Source organism: Hemicordylus capensis, chromosome 2 (genome assembly GCF_027244095.1).
Source record: "Hemicordylus capensis ecotype Gifberg chromosome 2, rHemCap1.1.pri, whole genome shotgun sequence".
NCBI lineage: Eukaryota > Metazoa > Chordata > Lepidosauria > Squamata > Cordylidae > Hemicordylus > Hemicordylus capensis.
The window spans coordinates 310,708,355-310,731,308 of record NC_069658.1 but is presented as its reverse complement, the minus strand read 5'-3'; the positions used below and the strand labels follow the sequence as shown (position 1 = coordinate 310,731,308).

Genomic DNA, 22,954 nt, shown 5'->3' with positions numbered 1-22,954 from the left:
TGCTTGCTGTTCCCTGCAAGCTCCGCATGGTGTTGGCATGCACAAGGCCAGCATGCACGCGCACTGGTCATTTGTGTGCTGATGCAGTGCAGAGCCTGTGGGGAACAGTGACACAGATGCACGCAGCCCTTTGGAGAGTGGATGCTGCCAGCAAAAAAGCAGTGGGGTGGGGATGAGCAGGTAAGAAGCTCCTTACCTGCTTTTTAAGGGAACTGCTCCCTGTTCCACTGGGGCCTGCATGAACAACTCATGCACATTCCTAACAGCCTCCTCTTTTAGTGTCTGAATGAGGCTATTGCCCATTTTTCTATTTCATAAGGACTGTTTGTGACTGTAACTTCTTCTTCAGGAAATCTTTCTTCAGGAACTCCAACTCATTTTAGGCTGCTTTTTCCATTAGTGTATCTAGCTATGGAACCTTACCTAGCACTTCTCTGAGTTAAAGAAAATCAGCTTTCCTGAAATCCAAGGAACATGTTTAACTATGTTCAGTTTAAGATTTCCATAAGATCAAGGGCTCCAGCATTACAAGATCAGTTTCCCCCAAAGTTCCTACTACTTCAGCCTCACTGACAAAAATTCTCTATTGGTTAGAATCAGTTCAAAGATAGCCAATCCATGTCTTCCTTCCTCTATCTTATGAAAGAGGATGTTGTCAACAAGAAATGTCAGGAATTTGTGGGAGACCAGATGCTTCAAAGAATTTGTCTCCCAATAGATCATGGCAGTTGGTCCCTCATTATTACTTCTTCTTCCTTAAATCCTGGTGGAGAAAATAAAGTCTAGCTGTGAAATATATACATAAATCAGTGTAAAGAGTCTTACTTTCAGGACATGGTACCAGGCAGAGGCTCCACCAGAGTCTATGTGAAAATCTGTGTAGCTGTCCTTCACACATATCAGGCAGTATTTGGTCACTTTTGGTTTTCCCAGTAAAGCATCATCAGGCCAATAATTTTCCACCCAAGAGAGTTTTTTCACGATATCAGGAGACTCTACAAAACTGGACATTCTGTAATAACAACAACAATAACAATAAATGCATATTATTGTAGAGCAACTGTTTCTGTAAATAAACCAAATAAACTGATAAACCAAAATAAAATAAAAATGATTTTATCAACATTATATCATTCAAAAACCCTAGCTGAGCAGAACCACAGTCTCCAGAGATAGTCTTCCATGGAGCTCTCTCTGAATGTAAAAACAAACAACATTTCCAATTTGCTGAGTGCTCATTATCCCACGGTTTGAATACTTATCAGCTAATTTAAATAAATGTGGTTATACAGTTACAGATATATATGTCTTTCTTTGCTTCCCCCTCACCCCACTTTTTCAATGTCTCTTATGAGAACTTTACTCTAAAATGCTGCCATTATAAACTTATGTGTCATTTATAGTTTGTGTCAAGTCACAGCTTTGGATCCTGTTAAAATGTCATGCTCTTTGTTGAGAAATACAATATTTGCTAGCTGATGATTAAATCAGCAGTATATAAGTGATTGTTCCAACAATCCCCAAGAATAAAACGCCTCCCATCATTATTGTCTCTGCATACAGAGATTAAAAAAACCTATTGAAAATTACCTATAATCATGGAGCTCTGAAATTGCTTTTGATCTTTTGTGCACAATGAAAATGGTTACATTATTAAAACAATACATACAGCCTAAAGAGCTAAGGATACTACAAAAGAAATGATCTTGCAATTATACTTCAGCCTTTCTATAATCTGCATTATTATCACTTCTTTCTCTTGTCCATATGATGGGATTTTCTTCTAAAACAAGAATGGTTTATTTCTGCTAGAGCTCATCATTTTCTGTTTATAAAGGCATAGTCTCATGCCCCATTATAACCTTTTTATACCTAAATAGATCACTCAGAAGTCCTACAAGAACAAAAATTACATTACCAAGTTCAGCAAATCATAAATTCATCACTCCCCTAGCCATGACACCTACAGACCAAAAATTTCAGCTGACTGAAATGAAGAGCTGAATGCTCTGCCTGGGAGTGAGTTCATAGGCTGTAGAGTAAGCATTCTGTCATGCATAGGGGGACTATTAGGGAACCCTTATGGTTACTACAGTACTTTAAAAACTAAGGCTAAACATAGGGGGAATGAAAATTTCTGAAGTTTATACGATTTAAACTGTAACACCACCTATCAGATCATGCCTTTCAGGGAAGGGGGCTGAATTCAGCCCTCCATTTGACTTCCAAACAGATCATTAGTGGGATCCCAGCATTGTTTAATGGGCTATGTACATATAGTCTCTACAATTAGACTGGTGAGGGAATTGTATGCATATTTAGATCTCATAAATCTCACCCTGAGCCAATTTGGAAGGGCAGTATATAAATCTAATAAATAATTTTTAAAAGAAAATTGTATAAATCTCCCCGTCTTCCAAGGAGCTAAAAATGGTCTACATAGTGATCTCACCCATTTTAATTCTCCCAACAAATCCTATAAAGGCTCAGAGAGTGATAAACTCAAGGATACCCAATAAGTTCCAAGCAAGCGGGGATTCCAATCCAGATGGTCTAATTTGTGTCCAATATTGCAACCACTACTAGGAGCATAATGAAGTCGAAGGTAACCCTAAGATGAAATTTGAGGGTGTGTCTCCTACTGCCTGCCTTCGTGGTGCTGCCTGCCTTCCTGGCTTCCCTCTCCTTGCCACCGCCTGCCTTTGTGGCCAGCTGCCCCCTCTCACTGCCACCCATTACTGGCCTGCCTTTGCCAGCAGTGCCTACCTGTTGGGGCCGAGCGTAAGGATGCGCAAAAACATTCTGACATCAAAATGTTTCAACTTGAAACAGGACGTTTTGACTGTTTCAAGTCTGAAACAAAACACCCTTTATATAAAGGGCCTGTTTCAAGCTTAGAACAAAACAACCCCGTTTTGATTTGAAACATTCTGATGTTTCAAGTGCCATTTTGGAGGCCTGTTTTTCCCTTGCTGATTGGTTTTCTGGCACTGGCTTCCAAAGGAAAGTTAAGGAGGAAAGTTAAAAATGTGTTAAAAATTGCCTGCTTGCCCATTTCTTTTGTGGGTTGGGTGGTAGGTAGCACCCATCATGCCCTACCACCCAACCTACCTTGGTGTCTCTAGGAACTACCCATGGGGAATAATGGGGTGTTTTGAGTTTCCCCATGGTTTCCTGTAGCTGAAACACTCAAAACGTTTGGGGTTTTCTACATCAATACAACCGGGTCGGCCACTGTTTCAATGAAAGGTTTTGGCCATCTGTGTTTTGTTTCAAGTTTGAAACAAAACACAGAATTCATTTTGTACACTTCCCTAGCTGAACGCCACACTCGGCCCCAACTCCATGCCAGCCACGCCAACACAGTCTGATGACATTGGTGTAGGCACATCACAGTAAAATCAGGCACCCAGTGTCTCAGGAATGCTGCAAAAGGACACACAATACAACAGGTGATCTGTAGGCAACTGCTGGAGTCCAGTGTCAGGGGACATTTGTTCCCCCTGCTCAAATATACCTTCACATCTGACCATACCACACTGATTCTTAAGATACATGTGCAGAATCCTGCTTCTGCATGTAAACGGTTTTGAGCTGGATGAAGGCTCAAATGGGAGAGAAGTAACAACTGAATCCTAAATACATCAGTACTTAACCCAATATAGCCAACTTAAATATTATAGATTAACATTAGTTGATCTGTCATAATTAATTTGCCGCAATAATTGACTGTTGATGAGTAACTTAGTCAGATGTCAGTCAGAGACATGTGCAAATGCAACAATTTTTCCAATGTATATTCACCAGCATAATAAATGCATTCTTCAGAATATTACTTCAGCATACAACTAAAATATAGAACATTGACTCAGTAGCCCTCTAAGGGAACGTTGCATGTGGATGCCACTGGGTTTTAATTTTTTAAGTCTAACTTGAGGGCAGAAGCTGTAAATTATAAATTGGTCTAACCTCCCATGTCTTCCTTATCAATGGCCATTTATTTAAGTTTGCCTTTAGTTTTTGTTACAGTTGCAAGATCATAATAGTGGCTAACATCCAGACTGGCCTAACAAGAACAGTGTGAATCTCCTTTCAGCCACTCTGCTGGAGGCAGTCTTGCATTTTTACACAAAAGCACAAAGATTTCAAGGAGCTCACCTGTTTCTGGAAGCACTCCTTAGACTGGAAACATGTCATTGATGGTCATGTGATGTTCTTCTGGTCATAGAAGCCCTTCCAGAGCATAGGTGAGCTACTCAAAACATTTGTGCTCTTGTGCAAAAACACAAGAATGTCCAAGCTTTGCTGCCCCACAGCAGCACAGGGGAATTAGCACCACCCACATTAGGCTACTCTGGATGCCAGCCAATGTCGCTAATTTTCCCAATGTTATCAACGTGCTCTTGGGAGTTCGATTTCAAATGGGACAACATGGATTTCACCAACCTTTGTTTAAAGTCAGAGTACTGAATATCCAACAGAAACTTGGGTCTGTGTCTTCTGAAGCCTCTTTCTATGATTATGTTTACCCCTGTTTCTGAGTCATACTAATTGGGTTGTTTAAAAAACTGTTGGGGCAAAAATGTGAATAGAGGGAGAGACAGAGAGTTTGAGAGAGTTAGTCAGAATTGAAGCTGGAACTGGAAAGAGTTGAGTTTGGAAGCTTTGAAAGAAAGAGTCCTGGAGAAAGTCAGAAGAGTTGGAGGTGAAGAAGAGAGTCCAAGAGTTAGCTGCAGCTGCAGTCCAAGCTGAAAAGGTTGGAGTCAGTTGGAGTATGGTGAGAGACTACAGAACTGAAGAATTGCTGGTAGAGAGCTGTTAAAATCACTGGCAAAGAGGTGAAATCTCTGCAGAAAGGAAATCACTAAGGACTGGAAAGAACAAGGCCTGAGGCTGAACTAGGAGTTGCTAAAAGTGATAATCAGGGACTCTAAGTTAGGGCTCAGTGAGAGTCAGGTTCGTGAATGCATTTTTGACCACATTTTGTTTGTTCCTTATGCTCTTTTGGTTGGTGGTTTTTTTTGTGGGTTTTTTTGAACTTGTGAAACAACTTTTAATTGAACTAATTACAAAGTAAAATTTCTTGTTTACATCTGAAGGAAAATCATAGCTTCTGTTTACTCCACCCGATGCTTATAGGCCTTACAACCTTACCAAAGTTTGTTTTTGCAACAAGAGGTTGAAAGGCTGTTGTGGCAGACTCAGCCTAGAGCACAAAAGTCTACTTTGTGGCAGGGGTTAAATGGATAATTGTCAGGGAGATCCATGTCACGTGTTAGCAGCAGGGCGGATCCTCCACACATGGTGGCACAGCGGTGGGATAGATAGCTATTCCTTCTCAGCTGTATAATTTCAATTTTTCTTTTGAACAACTTGAATGCAAAACCAAAACTTTTCTGTTCAACTAAGCCCATATCTACTTTGCACAGATATGGTATCACAAAAAAGGTACAGAAATGAAAAGTCAGTATACAGAAAATCTGTATACAATCCCAGTATCAGTGTCAGCCAAGTATGGCATTAGCCTTGAGTCATCAGAGTGCTCGTGGTCAGCCCTGAGGTCCCAATGCCCATCTCTGCACAATGTCAATGGCTGTGCAACTTGCCCAGGTGTGAATAGTGCTGCTACTACCTTCTGCTGGAAACCTCATCCATGAGGTACCCAGTACCCTCATCCCCTTGTACGCTCATCATCATACGCTGGGATCTCTGGGAGCACCCCCATATGTAGTTGGGGGAGTGCTGGACTACGGTGGCAGTGGCACAATAACAGTTCCATTGCTGCCTCTTCCCAGCAATCCAGTCTGCAAATTCAGCCATCCGTCAGAGGCCCCCATGCTGATGCAGAGGCTTCAGGGGAATGTTCCCAGGTTTGGACAGGATGGGAAACATGGCAGCAATAATAATAATAATAATAATAATAATAATAATAATAATAATAATAATAATAATACATTTATATCCCGCTCTTCCTCCAAGGAGCCCAGAGCCTACATACTTAAGTTTCTCTTTCACAACCCTGTGAAGTAGGCTAGGCTGAGAGAGAAGTGACTGGCCCAGAGTCACCCAGCAAGTCTCATGGCTGAAGGGGGATTTAAACTCGGGTCTCCGTGGTCCTAATCCAGCACTCTAACAATTATCTCAGTCAATTGTTGAGATGATAGAAAACAATCACCTGACACTACCTCCTTCCATTCCCCTTGGGGAAATGGGAGGGGCACCTGAAGGAAACAATAATAGACAAACTCTTCCAGTTGAAAGAGTTGCTTGGTTGTCATTCAAGCAATCCCCTCTGCAAATGAGAGCATCCTTGGCAGCCCCTGGAAAGATGCAGGAGCCTGAGAGGAAGCCTATTCAACAGTGGCAAGGGTGAGAACAGGACAAGCTGCTGCTGAGGGACTCAGAAGAGACAGCCCCTCTTCCACTATCTCCATCAGCAAATGAGGGAAACTCAGAGCAGGTCATCCTCCTTCTCTGCCCACCTCCCAAGCTGGATAGTGGTGGAGGAGAAGCTGCTACCACATCTATTGAGATGCCCAATTGCTAACTGAGAGGATGAAAGTAGAAACCAACTACGATGATTCTCCCCGACACCAAGCAAAGGCTATCTCCCATCGGGGGAGGGCTGCATTCACATATGCGAAGGGTGTCCTCCAACCTGGAATCAGTTTTCTCTATCTATATTCATCACATGATTCCCTCCCCCCACTGTTGAAATTACAGCTTGTGAGAGTGGGGCACAAAAGTATTAAAGAAGAATGATGAATTTTTCATTAATTCTTCAGGCCATGACTGAAGGACAATGTTCAGAATCTGTCTTATTCCTCAAAGTCATTATTCAGTCTTACCTTGTGTCTGAAAATTCCAAGTTGATTACATTGAGAACTCTTTTTCTGTTAGTGCTATAATAGTAATCAACAAATTCCTTTAGCTTCATTTTGCAGTCCTTCTGTTTGGTGACATCAGTGACATCAACACTCCTTTCTGGTCCTGAGAAAATGAAAAAATGAATGTCAAATAAGATCCCATGTCAGTTGTGGGCCAAGGCAGGATTCTCAGTGTACTAGGTGGTGTTGGAGGAGGAAATGGTTCATTTCATGCATGTATTATGAAACCTGTTGCACATGCACAACGAGAACTGATTCAGCCACCTTTCACAGTTTCCTGCAACATGCAGCAATGTCCTGCCAAGGCCCTGACTTTCCATTATAAACAATTCAGTGCAAGTAAATGGTTTTCAGAAAAACCCATTTCTATCTCCAGATTCTATCTAGGTTTGTTTGTTTTTAAAGCTCTTTTAGAGAGTATTGTGGGCACTGACTGGGAACAGTTTGCATGGACTGTTACAGTTTTGTTAATTTGTCATTATTCTTTAGATTCTGCCTTTTTTCATTTTTCCAGGCTGATTTAAATGTTATATATTTCACTATTTCTGAGTTATATAAGTGTATACACAAAAAACCCAAAATGTTTTGTTATGTTAAAAAACCAACTCTTTAATACTGTTGTGCATGCCTCTCCATGCGTTTTACATAAATACATGTTCTCCAGAATGTTCTCATACTGTGGTGTACAACCATTAGAGGAGGTAAGAAGGACCACTGGAAAAAGGCAGTCAGCCCTTTGGTCTGAATTGGTGACAGTCCTCTCTGTGGCTGGCAAGATCCAATTTGAGCATCCCAAATACACTTCAGCAACTGGAGATAGTCCCCATTAAAAAGCATGAATAAAACCTGATCTAGCCCTTCAATGCTAATTTGCTGGGACCATTCTAACTCAAAGCCAGTTGTACGTGAAGAGAATCAGATCCAATATGAAAGAACATTCTCATTCCTATTCAAGCAAACTGTGTATCACTTTCTAAAATTTTCCTGATTTAATTATTTTCTTCTAAATCATATTACCTGCTTGCAAAGTATTTGAAGAAATGTACAAATAGGGGAGAAACATAAAATTAACATCATAATTAAACATATTGTACATTGGCTAAGTTAAATCTTCTCAGTTCTGCACAGATATTGCCAAATTTCAGGTCAAACAAAAACTGAATGGGCAGTCTAATAATGTGAAAAAGCAGTGAAAAGGCCAGGTTGCCAGTGTCGAATGCTAACCCCATAATATCTTGGATGTCATTTTAATTTTCACAAATCACATTTTTCATTGCTCCCTTTGACTACATCATCTTGAGTTTTATGGAAAGCCTGTAAAATAATGGGCTATATACCCATACAATGTAACCTCACTGCTAGAAATGTTCCTGAGGCAATGCCCACTATAAAACAATTGTCAAGGCTTGGGTCCATGATCTGATTGGAGCACTTCCAGGGAAGGATGGAGTTACTTCAGCTGCAAGGCAGAGAAGAGACCAACAGATGCTAAAGAGCACTTAGGTCATGCAATGAAATTTGTGAAGGACAACAGATGGACAAGCAAAAATGCAAACCCATTAAAAGTGGAGAGGTTGGAGACTGCTATAAGATTAGTGTAGGAGTTGGAAACTGCTGTAAAAATATTGATGCTATTTTAACAAATTGATATCATGAAACTCATAATGCTAAAGTTTTTGTGACATTGAATATTTTGAAGAACAATAATAGCACATCAGCATAAAATGTACAATATGGTAATCAAACTATATTGATGGCAGGGGGGAAATTCCAGGATGATTCTTGAAAGCAGATATAAGGAGTCCATACAGGATAAGGAAGTAGTCATAGTGACAGATGAGGGAATTGCAGGGAAGAAAGATGGGCTTCTATGAAAGAGTTTGCCAACCCTTACTCTTGAGGGAACCTCCTATTCTTATAATAACTACATCACAAGAGAATGATCAACTACTGCAGCTTCACTGTGCTGCAACACTGTGAAAGAAGAATGTCTCCTTGCCACACTACTTCTAAGGGCATGGGAGCTCCCTATAAATCACAAATAGGAAAGTCTAAGAGGTCTAGGGAGAAAGAAGAGAAGCATGGAAATTAGGAGCATGAAAAAGATGCAGAGGAAGATGGTATGCAAGTGGTATGACTGACCCTCAAAACACATGTGACAGCAGTAGACCCGTCCGCTTAAACCTGAATCTGCCCTAATCATGCATAAAATGAAGGAGGTCCCCTTTTTTTAAGCGCAAAATAGGTACAGGGAGAATTGCACTAAGCTCACCATTTACCTCCTGTTGCTTTTCTCCCAGCTAGGCTCAGTGTCTGGTATTGGAGCCTAGCAGGAAAAAAATTACACCAGAAGTTATAGCATCCATACTTGCACACACCTTTTGCTCAAAAAACGAGGCTCTATTCCTCTCTTTATATGTTATAGGGGCAGACCAAGACTTGAACAAATAGGCTTCCAAACATCATGTATGTTTGAGCTTGAAAGAGAAGATTGTGCAGGTAAATGAGACATGGGAGACAAGAACTGCAGGCTAAGAAGAGCAATGACACTCCTGGAGATCTTGCAGTTTGGACTAATGTGACATATGACTGAGGAAACATGATGCAGCATACCTAATGGACAGCCGGAAGGGATTGGAGTGAGGCTCCATTCCAGAAAGAATGGAGACCAGTCATCCAAGTCACCTTTGTGTGGAAACATGAATATATGTTGTCCCTTGATATACAGTATCATAATGAGTCTCCCTCCAAGTGTTGTCTCCAGAGCATCCCAATGCCTAGCTTGAGCAGGCTCTCCACTAAGGAAATGTATTGCAGATATATCAATCGATAGATAAGTTAATACATACCAACATAGTTTTCAACATCACTAACATAAAACGTTGGTGCAGGTACAGATAAGCCCAAGCCATCTTTCTTGGGAATGAGGATAGGCTCTGTGAATCCATTTTCTTCCAAGTATTCCACTGTTAGTTGGCTTCCAGTCACTTTTACTACCACATCTTCAGCACTAAAAATTCAAACACATTTGGAGTTCCAGTTAGTTTCATACTCAAAGTCAATATTTTCTTTTGCACTGTGGCCTATGAAGAAGCATGCAGACCACTGTATGGCTCCCCATTTTAAGACACCACTGACATATGAGACTTTGCTCGGCTTTTTTTACTCAAGGTACACAGATAATCTTGAAGAACACTGGAACAAAATATTTGATTTCTACATTTCTTTAGCTTATAATACTTGGCTGCATGACAAATTGATCACCATTTCCCTGAAAAGGTCTTCTCTGGCTCAGAATGTTTACCAAGCTTCTAAGCACACACAGAAGCTGAAAAGCCCAGCCTGGGATAGGCTGCATGTGAGAACCGCCAGGATCGGGACCGATCCCAGCAGGGCAGGGCCGCCTAGCCTGGCTTTTCAGCCTGACTTTTAGCCTGTGTTAATGGCACCAGCAGACTATTAACCCAGACTCCAGGATTGTGTGTCTCCTCAGGCTGCATTCAGCCCAGACACACACAGAGATGAGCACCTAGAGTGCCCGGCTGCTGTATGAATCATCCAATGCACAGCACTCGGAGACTGGGATCCATAGTCTATGGAGATCAGGTTCTGTGGGACCGTGGCTCAGGCTCCCAGCAGGGATCATTTACTTGTCTGGGGGGAATGTAAGGGCTGTGCAGCCTTTCCCCTGCCCACGCACTCCCCCATCCATATGGTTGGTGAATAGCTCAACAAAGAACCTTGGGATGTGTCATTTTCTAGGATTTTCAGCAGGGATGACAGGTACCCTGAAAATGGCATGTCTCCGCTTTTTGTGTAGGATGCTTTCATGAGTATGCTCAGCAAGAAGCCCTGGGAGATGTAGATACCAAAGTGTATGACATTCCTACTGAGTACTTCAGGTTGTAACCAAAACCTCTGGTGCCCAAAAAATGACATTTCTCAGAATTCATGGCACTGGGACACTGTTATTTCAATGAGGCCTCTCAGTCATCACTGTTGCTACTGTGGAATGAAGGAAATGGAACAGGGACCAGTAGCTTCTGGGTGGAGGATTTTCAGAGCTCATCAAGGAAGCCATTATCATAGCACAACGTATCCTGAATTTCAGAATGGGCTCCAAAACAAAAGTAGCAATTTCCTTTCTCTTTTTCTAACTACTCATATTAACCAAGCACATTAACCAAGCACATTCCCAATAGAACTGAGGACAGCTTGCCCATTAATATTGAGAATAGTATTTAGAAGTGCTTAAATAAGGTTATCTGTTCAAAACATAAACAAATTCTAGGGATCCTAGACAGATTTCACTTGTATCAGGTTCTGCATATATAATTGCATTTGCATTTATTATTCTTGTTTACACAGAGACAGGTGTTATTGACTGGTTTGTTTTATCCAGACATTGAGTCCTTCCCAAGGACCTGGGATGGCTGGATTTTATTGTCAATATTGTTGCTGTTATTATTATAGATATTGTTGCAGAACATAGGCTGTTCCCGGTAAAGTTGCCTTTTGTAATTGGCTGATGGTGATTTCTGTGGCACCTATGGTGTTGAGGTGCTCGTCAAGGTGTTTTGGGATTGCACCTAGGGTGCCAATTACTACTGGGATTATTTTGGTCTTCTTCTGCCACAGCCTTTCAATTTCAATTTGTAGATCTTTGCATTTTGTTATGTTTTCTATTTCTTTGTCTTCTGTTCTGCTATCACCTGGTATTGCTATGTCGATTATTTTAACTTTCTTTCTTCTCGACTACAGTTATATCTGGTGTATTTTGTGGCAGATGTTTGTCTTTTTGTAGTCGGAAGTCCCATAATATTTTTGCATCTTCATTTTGGACAGGTTTTTCAATTTTATGGTCCCACCAATTTTTGGCTACAGGTAGTCATGCATTTTCAGTCTGTGCAATCTTTTTACAACAGCTGATTAGGTTGTCCACTGTTTCATCTGCTTCTTTACAAAGGCGGCACTTGCTGTTTGTTGTTGATTTTTCTACTTTTGCTCTTATTGCAGCTTTATTTATTTATTTATTCTGTTTCTATACCACCCTTCCAAAAATGGCTCAGGGCGGTTTACACAGAGAAATAACAAACAAATAAGATGGATCCCTGTCCCCAAAGGGCTCACAATCTAAAAAGAAACATAAGATAGACACCAGCAGCACTCACTGGAGGTACTGTGCTGGGGATCTAGGTCCCTGATTTTATGTCCCTGAAGGTCCCCTAGCCTACAGGGACATATTTTAGAGGGTATCTGGGGCAGCAGAAGAAAGGGGAAAACCATTAAAAATTAGTTGTGTTTCATGCGAGGGCAGCATCAGTCTGAATACTGCCCACTGTGCTGAATAATTATAGCTATAGCTTGTCACTCAGTGATCCTAGTCTTGCTTTCTCTTCAGAAATTTATTAAATGAAATTATGCTTCTATTTCATTAGCAATGTACCCATTGATCCATGAACATAGACTAGATGAATCATTGTGATTGAATAATGATTACTACCAAGGGTATGCTTTTATTAAATGGTGTATATTACTTTACTCAGAAACAATTTCTGCATACAAAATATATGTGTAGAGTTATTTATGAATGGTGCCATCTTGTTGATGTTTGCCTGCAAAATATTGATGAATCATAACTTGGAAAGGATAAACCCTCCACCGTTCACACTCACATGGATTTCACAGTCAAAAACTGTGTTTTTACACAATGGAATCAAATGACACTATTCACATATATTTTGTTTTTGGAAGTCGGTTCATGAGTAGAACACACCTAAATCAATTTGCCCTCTTAACTGTACTAAATGTAAAATTGTGAATAAAGACATTCTGGAATACTTCAAATTTTAAAATGTCAGGTACTAAATATATAAAATTGTTAAAACTGATGAAGGCTGTTCTCATGTGCACTTTCACCCTGCCCAGTCATGTGAATGGTCCCATGGTCTTCTGAAAGTAATTACCAATTCTTTGCATTAATTCTTCATGTAAAGAATATGTCTATAAACAAGTTAACATGACTATTTTCTACAAGCAATAGCTGAATAGCATACTTCATCTACTTTGAACATGGGCCAGTTTTTGAGTGTTTCTTTTAAAAGAACAGGCACCTAATAATACATGAGATTATGTATTATAATTTTCACACATAATCTTATGTATTGTATATCTTCACAGCCAGACTTGTACCCAAGTACACATCACCAAGTGGTCTTGAAACATGCTAACTTGTATCTGAAGGCTACTGTATGTTTAGGGATTGATTAGATAATACTCTAGCCGATGTATTTGACCTGGAATGTTATGAAACAAATATTGTAATAATCTGAATGGTCAAACATAGTTTTCATCATCTGTGGATATCATACTGTAGAACAGTATCTGGGAAAACCAGGTGTTCAAAAAGCTTGGGCTAATGTATACAGTAAGCAAATATATTATTTGGTTACAAATTTGCTAGTGTATATATAACATGCCAACATTTTCAGGGGTTCCAATGTAATAAAGGGGTTCCAAAGTAATAAAGGGTATTTATTTATTTTTCAAATGTGTAGACTGCCCCAAACTTCTGTCTCTGGGCAATTTACAACAACATGAAACAGATTAAAAATGAAGACCTTAAAACAATTTAAAACCACAGTCCAATTTAAAAGCATGGGTGAAAAAACAAGTCTTTAGAGGCTTTTAAAAAGTTGTCAGAGATGGAGAGGCTCTTATTTCAATAGGGAACACATTCCAGAGTCTCAGTGCAGCAACAGAGAAGACCTTTCCCCACGTAACCACCAGACCAGCCAGTGGCAACCGCCTGCTCGTCTGGCTTCCCCCCACTCCCAAAGTAATGGAACCCTGAAAAAAGGCATGGCTAACAGAAGCAAAAGTTCTTCAGGATAATGCGTGGCTGCCCTCTTCTGTGCTTCTTCTGAACTACACTTCATTCTGAGGACACCAGAAGCTTTCGTGGATTAGCCTAATGAAGACAAGTTTTGAAGGAAAGAAGACAATGTTCCATATCACTATAGGTGTTGGATCATTTAAAATAAATGAAACAAATGTAGCCCATTTCCAGTTGGAATTTCATGCTAATGGTGGGGTTGTTTGTTGTTTATTATGCTAATACTGCATACATTTATTTATTTATTTATTTATTTAGAATAGCTATTTATTATGCTAATGGTGGATTTATTTAATGGTGAGTTTGTTTATTTTAATGGTGGGAATGCTAATTGAATCATTCTGACTTTCTTTTCCTAGTCCTTTGACAACACTGGGTTGTAAAATTGCAGAGAGGAGACAGAAGTTCCTTCAGTGCAGGTTCACTTTTGGATCTAATAGTATTGAACAGCAGTATCAGGAGAACAAACTCGGCAAGTGTTCCTTTTAATCTTCCCATTTGAAAACTGTTTTGCCATCAGTGCCACTCAAGGCAAAGTATTCAGCAAGATGCACACCCACACATGACAAGTACCTTCGGTGTGCATAGTTTTCTCCAAAGCCCCATAATCAAATTGGGGATAGTTCATCCAAACTACCCCTCCCATAGTATTTAAATACTAATTCTATGTAGTATTAAAATTGCATAGGGGGAGGACAGTTTGAATGACCCACTGCCCACAAGATTTTGAGGCTGTGAGGTAGCAAGCCAAGATATGGGAGAGGATGCATGTGCTCCACTCATATATGTGGTCAGGGCTGGTTTCAACATATAAAGGCTCTCCACACAAGCAGTGTGGAGAGCCTAAAGGGGGGTTGCAGGGAGAGTGGGCTTGACCCTATCCCCCCGCAATTAGCAGGGAGCCCTCCTCTGTCACAGAGCTGGTTAGGGCAGTGGGATTTGGGGGCCTCCCGGCCCCTGGAAGTCCCAGAATGACCCACGTGAGTGTGCAGGGCATTCTGGGGAGCCCTCTGATCCCAGGAGGCTTGTTGTAGCCCCCCAGTTGGGGGTCTACTTGAGAGTCGCTGTGGCACGGAGCCATACCGCAGCAACACACGACCCAAAAATGGGGTTATCGGAGTGCTTGCTTCGCTAACCTCATTTAAAGGGGGGCAATCAGGCAGGCCTGCCGCTGGGAGCCATGTGGCTCCCGTTGCTGCACATGAGTAGCTGAAACTGGGCTGGGCTCCCTTAGCCCAGTTTCAGCTGCTCGTGAGAATAGCCTCACTATCTGACTGGCCCTTTGTCAGCATTAAAAAGATATACTGGCATCACCAAGAATTAGTCAGATTATTGTGGTTGTGTGGCTGAATTGCTGAGTGAACAGAAACAGTGGGTGGGGGCTCTCCTCCTATCACCCTGTCCCTCAGTTTCAGCAGTGCAACCTCAGAGGTCCAGCAGAATTGATCCTCTTAGATCACAATCACCACTGTGGTTTGGAAGAGCTAAGAGCCTGGACAGTGGGCAGATGCATATTGTCCCACCTACTCTTCTTCATGCAAGTGATAGTTGCAAACTAGCTGCCTGAGGCTTCCTTTCTCCATGGGAACAGAAAGAGTACAGGAAATGGTTGGAGGAGGCAATTTGGCTTATCCATCCTTTGGAAGAAGAAATACCAAAGTTGGAATAGAATCCTGCCTCATTGCCCAGTTCCTCAGCCATGCTAATTCTGTGGTATGCTTTGCAGGGCATACAAACAGCCATGTTCAACATAAACAAGTGACAGATATTCCACATTTATATATGCACATATATAAGCAACTATATAGAAATGATTGTATTCATTGGTAAAATTTGCAAATTACAGTATCAAAAGCATTTTTGACCACTGCTGTCTATCTATTTATCATGCTAGCTATTTAATTTGAAATTGGTATATTTCAGCCACTCACTTTTTACATAGAATCCAGATCATGTTACCGGCTATTTTGATTCCAGGGCCATCTCTGCCACCCTCCTATCCTTTTTTAGAACTGATTTGTGGTGATTCACTCAAAATGCAATGACATTACCAACCTGTCCAGTACAGAATGGCAAAGTATAATTGAGGCTTCTCAGGTCTACTTGCTTTTTAATTAGGAGCTTCTTCTTTGTCGCTTTTGCCTCTAATTTCTTCCTGTGAAGCTCATAGCAGCATTATTGATATACAGTCTCTTAACTGCCCCTTAAGTAGCCAGTTCCTGTTCACTGAAAACGGAAGCTTTCAATACTGGTTTACTTTCCTTATCTTTTTTTTCTTGTTCTTGTTGCAAAATTGTGCAATTTGCAGAACATTGTCATTAGAGGTAGAAGGTAGAAAAAGAAAGCTTCTAATGAAGATTGCAGGGGACTTTGGCTAAATAGGACTTACTTGCAGCAGATATTGTAGAAAGTCCTTGACCATAGGCATTGCTGGCTAATTATACAGGCACAGTAGTGACTGTACAGTTATGGTGAGCTGTGAAAACTATTGGTCTATATGGTTAGTCAGCAATGTCTATCCTTATGGTCATAGACCTTGGGTACATTCCACCTTTATAGGTCCTGAATAAAAATGGTCCAAAACAAAAAATCCAAACCACTCATCCAAATTGCCTGAAATTTGTCATGATTTCAAATTACGAAACATTCAGCACCATCTCGCTAAACTTCACACAGATCTATTGAGAATTGACCAAGATACAGCAGTTTGAAAATTGACACCCCCTCCCCATTTCTCACACACAAGAGATCTACTTTCAGTCAAAAGTAACATAAATTTCTTTCTTTTTCTTGTCCCTTTAAATATATTTTAAAACTTTGATCAATACAGTAGTATATGCTTTTGTTATTCTGAAAAACAAGTTCAGTTGAGTATTTCATGAGTTATGAGTCTCTGAAGTCCCCATTATAATCAAGGGTAATCAAGTCCTGGGACAACAGCAGCACCTGGTTAAAAAAAAGGACTTGAAGATTCTATGTCAGAATGTTTGCTCACAAAAATAATGGCAGCCATGTGTCCAGGCAATGTGGAGGAGACAAGCTTGAGCTGAACATTTTTTGAACATAAAATCAAAACAAATTGTCCAATTTGCATGAAATTGGACAAATACTAACAGATATCAGTCATCACCACCTACCCAAGTCTGATGCAGCCCCATTAAGAAATAAATGCAGACCTTGAAGAAAAAGAAAACAATGGTGCCCAGTGTTATGGCGATGGTGCAGTCTACAAAGGGGCTGCTGCAGACTCATAAGGCAGCCTCGAGACTTTTGAGACTGAATAGCTGCACAATCTGAATTGCCACAGTTACACCTATTCACTGCAATGGGAGTAACTGCGGCAGCACTGATTGGGCAACCACTTGTTCTCCAAACCATCCAGGCTAACTTACAAGTCCACAGATCACATCATCACCAGAATGCTGTGCATCATGTTGGCCAAGACTTTTTTAAATGTAAGGTTTTTGTCTGATGATGATGATACAACATATTTGCACTTATACTGCATTATAGTATAAGTGCTATACTACTGCATATAGTGCTTATTCTACAGGTATGAAGGAACATATATAGTTAACAGGCAAACCAATGTACTATCATGTTAACCTCAACTTCTATTGGCCATAAACTTTAAATCATTCATTCAGTCCTCCTGAAAGGCCTACGTGGCAAATGCCACCTCTTCCCCAAATCTGGAGAAGAACAGTTGAGAATGAACTGAGATGCTGCAGTTTGAAAACATATGCCAAGTGCTGTGCAAATGTTCTTTACAGAACATTTTAATTCTATAAAGAACAATTCTTTATAGAATTGTAGAGGTAAATATTTAACACTCCCTTGACAACTCCACATATACAGAGTGTGTGTATAATTCAGTGTTTTTCGTATTAAAACACCGAAATATCATGAAATAATTACACTTTTGGTTTAAGATAAGAGTTGAAGTGCTTACAATTTTTCATTCTAAAAGGTGTGGAAATTGCAAGTTAAGGTGGTCACCAAGCAATAAAGTCTCATATATTGTGCTGCCTTCACTAATTAGACTCAACTCTCCCACATCTTATCTTGGTATTTCAGCTTGCAAGGACTATCTTGGTCTGTCAGCTTGACATTGGGCTGGGAAGGGATGCAGCCAGACAGAAATCCCACAGGTGCGGCTTCCCCTATCACCTGCTAGAGATGCAGCTGATGAATTTCTCCTGATACATCTCTTCCAGGCCAAGTGCTTCCCCAAAATGTAAAACTTCAAATCACACTTTTGGGAAAACTTCAAGTTACACTTCTGGCCTTGATTCTTTTCACTACAATAAAGACAGTACAGGAGACCTCTTTGTTGAATAAGTGCTACTGAAGAAAGGTCACTTGACTAGGAATGTGTTGGGCTCAATAAATGCTTCTTCAAGGCAACTTTAAGATTCCCTCTCATTTTCTCTGCATTGATGCCCTCCCTTCCTTGGATCCATTGATGGGACAGATGAGTGGTATAAAAATATATTAATAAATAAATAAACTGCCATTTTTATTTCTCTTCCAAGTGACTGTAGAAATGCAGTGCCATGTTATATGGTTTTTTGCACTGCAGTTTTTTGTCCACATGATGTTTCCACTAATCACTGTGGATCTATTCAAGTCCTTCTGAGACATGGTAGACCCAAACCAGGCAAGCACTATAGAATGAATAGCCACAAACTGAACCAGAAATACATAAATGTTGGTTAGAGACTAGTACATTCTATTTTATTCTATTCTATTTTATTTTATTTTTAAAGATTAAATTTGTAGACTGCCCTAAATTTCAATCTCTGGGCAGTTTACAAAACTTAAAACAATTTAAACCACAGTGCTGTTAAAAAGATTGGGTGAAAAAATAAAGTATTTAGAGACTTTTAAAAAATTATCAGAGATGGGGAGGATCTTATTTCAGCAGACAGCACATTCCAGAGTCTCACAGCAGCAACAGATAGGCCCTATCCCTGCGTAGCCACTAGATGAGCCAGTGGCAACTGCAAACGAACCTCTCTGGATGATCTCAGTGGGCAGTGGGACTCATGGTGAAGAAGGTGTTCTCTTAAATTTTCAAAACTATCTCTCAAGACAAGAAAAACATTCCGGGATAGGAGGCAGAGAGCTTTCAATCCAAGATCTGTGGGAAGATTGGCTTTAAAAGCTACCAAAATACCCTGCTGGTGGAACAACAATCACTTTCTACTCACACTTTTTCACTTCAGCTTCCAGTCTAACAGCAACAGCACAAACACCAATATCAGTGAACAACCTACCTGGGGAATGTCCGACTTCGAAGTTCCTTTATAAAGACTTGACTCCCATTCTGTACAGGTTTGACTTCTGTAGTTTGACCGGTGTCGTGTTTGTGCCAATTTCTTTTCTTTTTCACTGCAAGAGAGAGAATTACGCACCAGTTTAAGTGCTAAGATTCTGATTATATATAATGGTGGTGGCAGGGGGAATCAGTGAGAAGATTTGCAATTGACTTTACATGACAATTAGTTTGACATCCATCTCTTAAGAGACATCATATACTTTGACACAAGTGGGTAAGATCATTATTTATTCCATATGAGAAAACTAACCACTGTTTTCTCATTTGTCATTAGACATTAACAGTGTAGCCTGTAAGTAACATACTGAACTGTATTCATTTGAGAACATTAAGAGCAACCAGCCATATAATTAATTACTGAGCTTTCATAAAGCTACATGCAAACCCTGGATAGAATTTGGGCTTACCAAGCTATGTACTTAATCTCCATTGTGAAGAAAGCACTTTAGTTTGCAGTGTAGAACAATGAATATGACACGTCTCAAGAGCTGATTCAACATACAAAATGAAATCAGTTTGAAAGCCTCTGTTGACTTCCATGAGCTTTGAACCATACATCAATAAAGACTGTTGGTTGTTCTTTTAAGATAATAGAGGAATACATTTACATCTTATCATATCATCTGTCTGGACATTTTAAATATATAACTCTTTCGATTAAAACATACACCAATTATTCTACATCAAGACACTGAAAAAGGAATTGGGCAATATCAAGCTAAATATGAGCTAAATCTAAATAAGCTACTCATTTAGAAAACCAACCTCGTACAGACTCCTGATGTTTCAGGGTATGGTGGGAGGGCGGGGAGTGGAACAGTTTGTTAAAAGACTGCTAAACAGGAAGCCTGCAGCACATTTTGTACTGGATGTTTTCACTACCTTGATGGTCAATAGCTGATGACCTTTGTCAGGACTTTTTTTTTTTTTTTTTGCCAAGCAGCTCCCTTATATTTTGGGAATCAGCATTCATCTGTACCCAAGCAAACTGTTGCATGAACTGAAACTAGTGCCCGAAGGATCAGCCTCCATTTTGGGCAAGTGAATTGGTCATGTAGGCCAGGATATAATATTTCAAGCCTGGGGAGGAGGAGATCACACCCAGTGCTCTTGTACTGTAAAGGTAAAGTGTGCCATCAAGTCAATTACAACTTGTGGAGCCCACAGAGCCCTGTGGTTGTCTTTGGTAGAATACAGGAGGCGTTTACTACTGCCTCTTCCTGCGCAGTATGAGATGATGCCTTTCAGCATCTTCTTATATTGCTGCTGCCCGATATAGTACCAGCAGGGATTTGAACCAGCAACCTTCCGCTTGTTAGTCAAGCATTTCCCCGCTGCGCATTGTAAATGATGCTAAATTGCCCCTCCAGCAAGTAAGGGTACTGCATCAAAGGAAAGGTTCCAATGGACTAACTGACCACACCTTAATGGAATTAGAGGAACTTCTAGCCACTTACAGAACTGAGCACGCTAGCACCTTTTGTATGGTAAAGGTAAAGTTGTGCTGTCAAGTCAATGTCGACTCCTGGTGACCACAGAGCTATGTGGTTTTCTTTGGTAGAATACAGGAAAGGTTTACCACTGCCATCTCCTCCGCAGTATGAGATTATGCCTTTCAGCATCTTCCTATATCGCTGCTGACTGATATAGGTAATTCCTATAGTCTGCAACCTAAAACCTTTTGCTCCCTAGGCAAGTTACTTCCCCGCTGTGCCATTAGGAGGCTTCTGCTTGGTACTCCTCTCAAATAATGCTGACACACCCATTCTGCTTCCTACAAATTTTCCTGCCTCAGGGACCCTGAGTTCTAGAACTCAGATGTTCACCTTCTTTTACCTTGAATGAGAATCATACAATCAGCCCTCACACCTAGAACCCAGTGTGTAATTCCAGATATGGGACTGCAGATGGACATTCTACAGCCCTAGACACTTGTAGCCATGTGCCCACTCCCTCAGCCTCTGAATCCCTGCCTATTCTTGAAAGCCTAGGTACAAGCAAGTGCTGTGCTCCAGCCTCTCGCCTGAACACTAAGACTGAATCACTGAATGTGGGCTTCTTAGTGAAGAAATCTGCTTAAAACTGGTTCTTCCTTGGACCCCATGAGGAACAGTAGCCTGATATCCCCTCCTTTGCTGTGCATTGGCCCTGCTTGGAACTTGAAGCCTATCAAGTTAGAAGGATGTGGCAAATTCACCTGTTTTTTGTTTGATATGTCAATGTTGGTGGAAACTTTCATTTTTCTTATTTTTCTTATCTGACCTCCAAATGAACTGGAGCAGATATGTTGTATTTAGTGAAGGCACAGCCTAGTAACTGTGCACAGGATTGCTACTCCAGTCTATTAACTGTGTTGCTTTTTAAACAATTAAATCAATTTGTTTACTGGCAAAGATCAATATTAAGAAAAGCTCCAGACTAGAAATATCTTGAGGAAATTTAACTGGGATTAGCTTCACTTGCCCAAAAGGCATTGACAAATCAATTATTGTATTGAAAATCAACTGAAGCATATTCACTTACTCTAGAAATTTAGTAAACCAGAAAAGGATGCCTAAAGTCACAAAAGATCAAAAGGAAGGCTATGCCCAACTGGGACTTCAGCACTCTTGACATTCGCTCGCTGTGATGAACCCATTGCGTTGCTTTTAAGAACGGAGGAAGACACTTTAACAGGGGACAGCTTCATTAAATCTGAATGAATGCACATCTATAATCTATGATTAATATGATAAATGGATGCAGTGTTCTCCCCTGCAGCAGCATTCTATCTATCTATCTATCTATCTATCTATCTATCTATCTATCTTTTTATACTGCCTGATATGTAAATCTCTAGGTGGTGTACAAATCCCAACATTAAAATCACAGATTAAAATACATAAAACATGGTAAAAATAATATTAAACAAATTATTAAAATTATTAAAAATTCCAATTAGAAGCTTGCAAGAACAGGAAAGTCTTGAGGGTTATCCTGAAAACAAACAGGGAAGGAGATGCTCTTAGTTCAGCAGGGAACATATGCCAAAGCCCTGGGGCAACCACAGAGAAAGCCCAGTCTGGAATCGCCACAGACGAGCTGGTGGCAACCACAACTGGACCTCTCCAGAATATCATAAAAGGTGGGCTGGTCAATGACAGAGGAGGCACTCTCTTAAATAGCCTGGTTCCAGGCCATTGAGGGTTTTATAGGTAATAACCAGTACTTTGTATTTCACCCAGAAACATATCGGTAACCAGTGCAGTTCTTTCAAAATTGGTGTTATATGGTCCCTTCGGGTTGTCCCAGAGACCAATCTGGCTGCCACATTCTGTGTCATTTCTGGAATATGTACAAAGGCGGCCCCATCTAGAGTGCATTACAGTAGTCAAGTCTGGAGCTTACCAGCATATGTACCACGGTTTTAAGGTCATTCACCTCTAGAAATGGATGTAGCTGACAAATCAGCCGAAGCTGTTAAAAAGTGATCCTAGCCTTCTCCTCAACCTGAGAAACCAGGGATAACTTTGGGTCCAGGAGCACTCCCAGGCTATGTACCTGATCTCTCAGGGGGAGTGTAACCCCATCCAGAACAGGCAGATCTACACCATCACTCGGGGTCCCGAACCCCCAGAGTAAGTACTTCCATCTTATTTGGATTCTGCTAGTTTGTTATTCCTTACCCAGCCCATTACCGCCTCCAAGCAGGCATTTAGGGGAGATATGCCATTTCCTGATGAGGCTGACATGGAAAAGTAAATCTGGGTGTCATCAACATATTGATAACACCCAGCACCAAACCTCCTGATGATCTCTCTCAGCGGTTTCATGTAGATGTTAAAGAGAATT

At 40.6% G+C, this 22,954-nt stretch overlaps 1 protein-coding gene across 1 annotated transcript in view; it reads right to left on the bottom strand.

Moving 5' to 3' along the window:
- The window catches only part of PHF2 (PHD finger protein 2), a 187,472-nt gene that overhangs the window by 65,949 nt on the left and 98,569 nt on the right, over positions 1–22,954 (bottom strand). Inside the window, exons 3-6 of the mRNA XM_053297988.1 lie at positions 19,062–19,176; positions 9,737–9,897; positions 6,849–6,990; positions 826–1,012 (exon numbers count right to left, since the gene is read on the bottom strand). Coding sequence (XP_053153963.1) covers positions 826–1,012; positions 6,849–6,990; positions 9,737–9,897; positions 19,062–19,176 — 605 coding nt within the window. The remainder of the gene's footprint in view (positions 1–825; positions 1,013–6,848; positions 6,991–9,736; positions 9,898–19,061; positions 19,177–22,954) is intronic.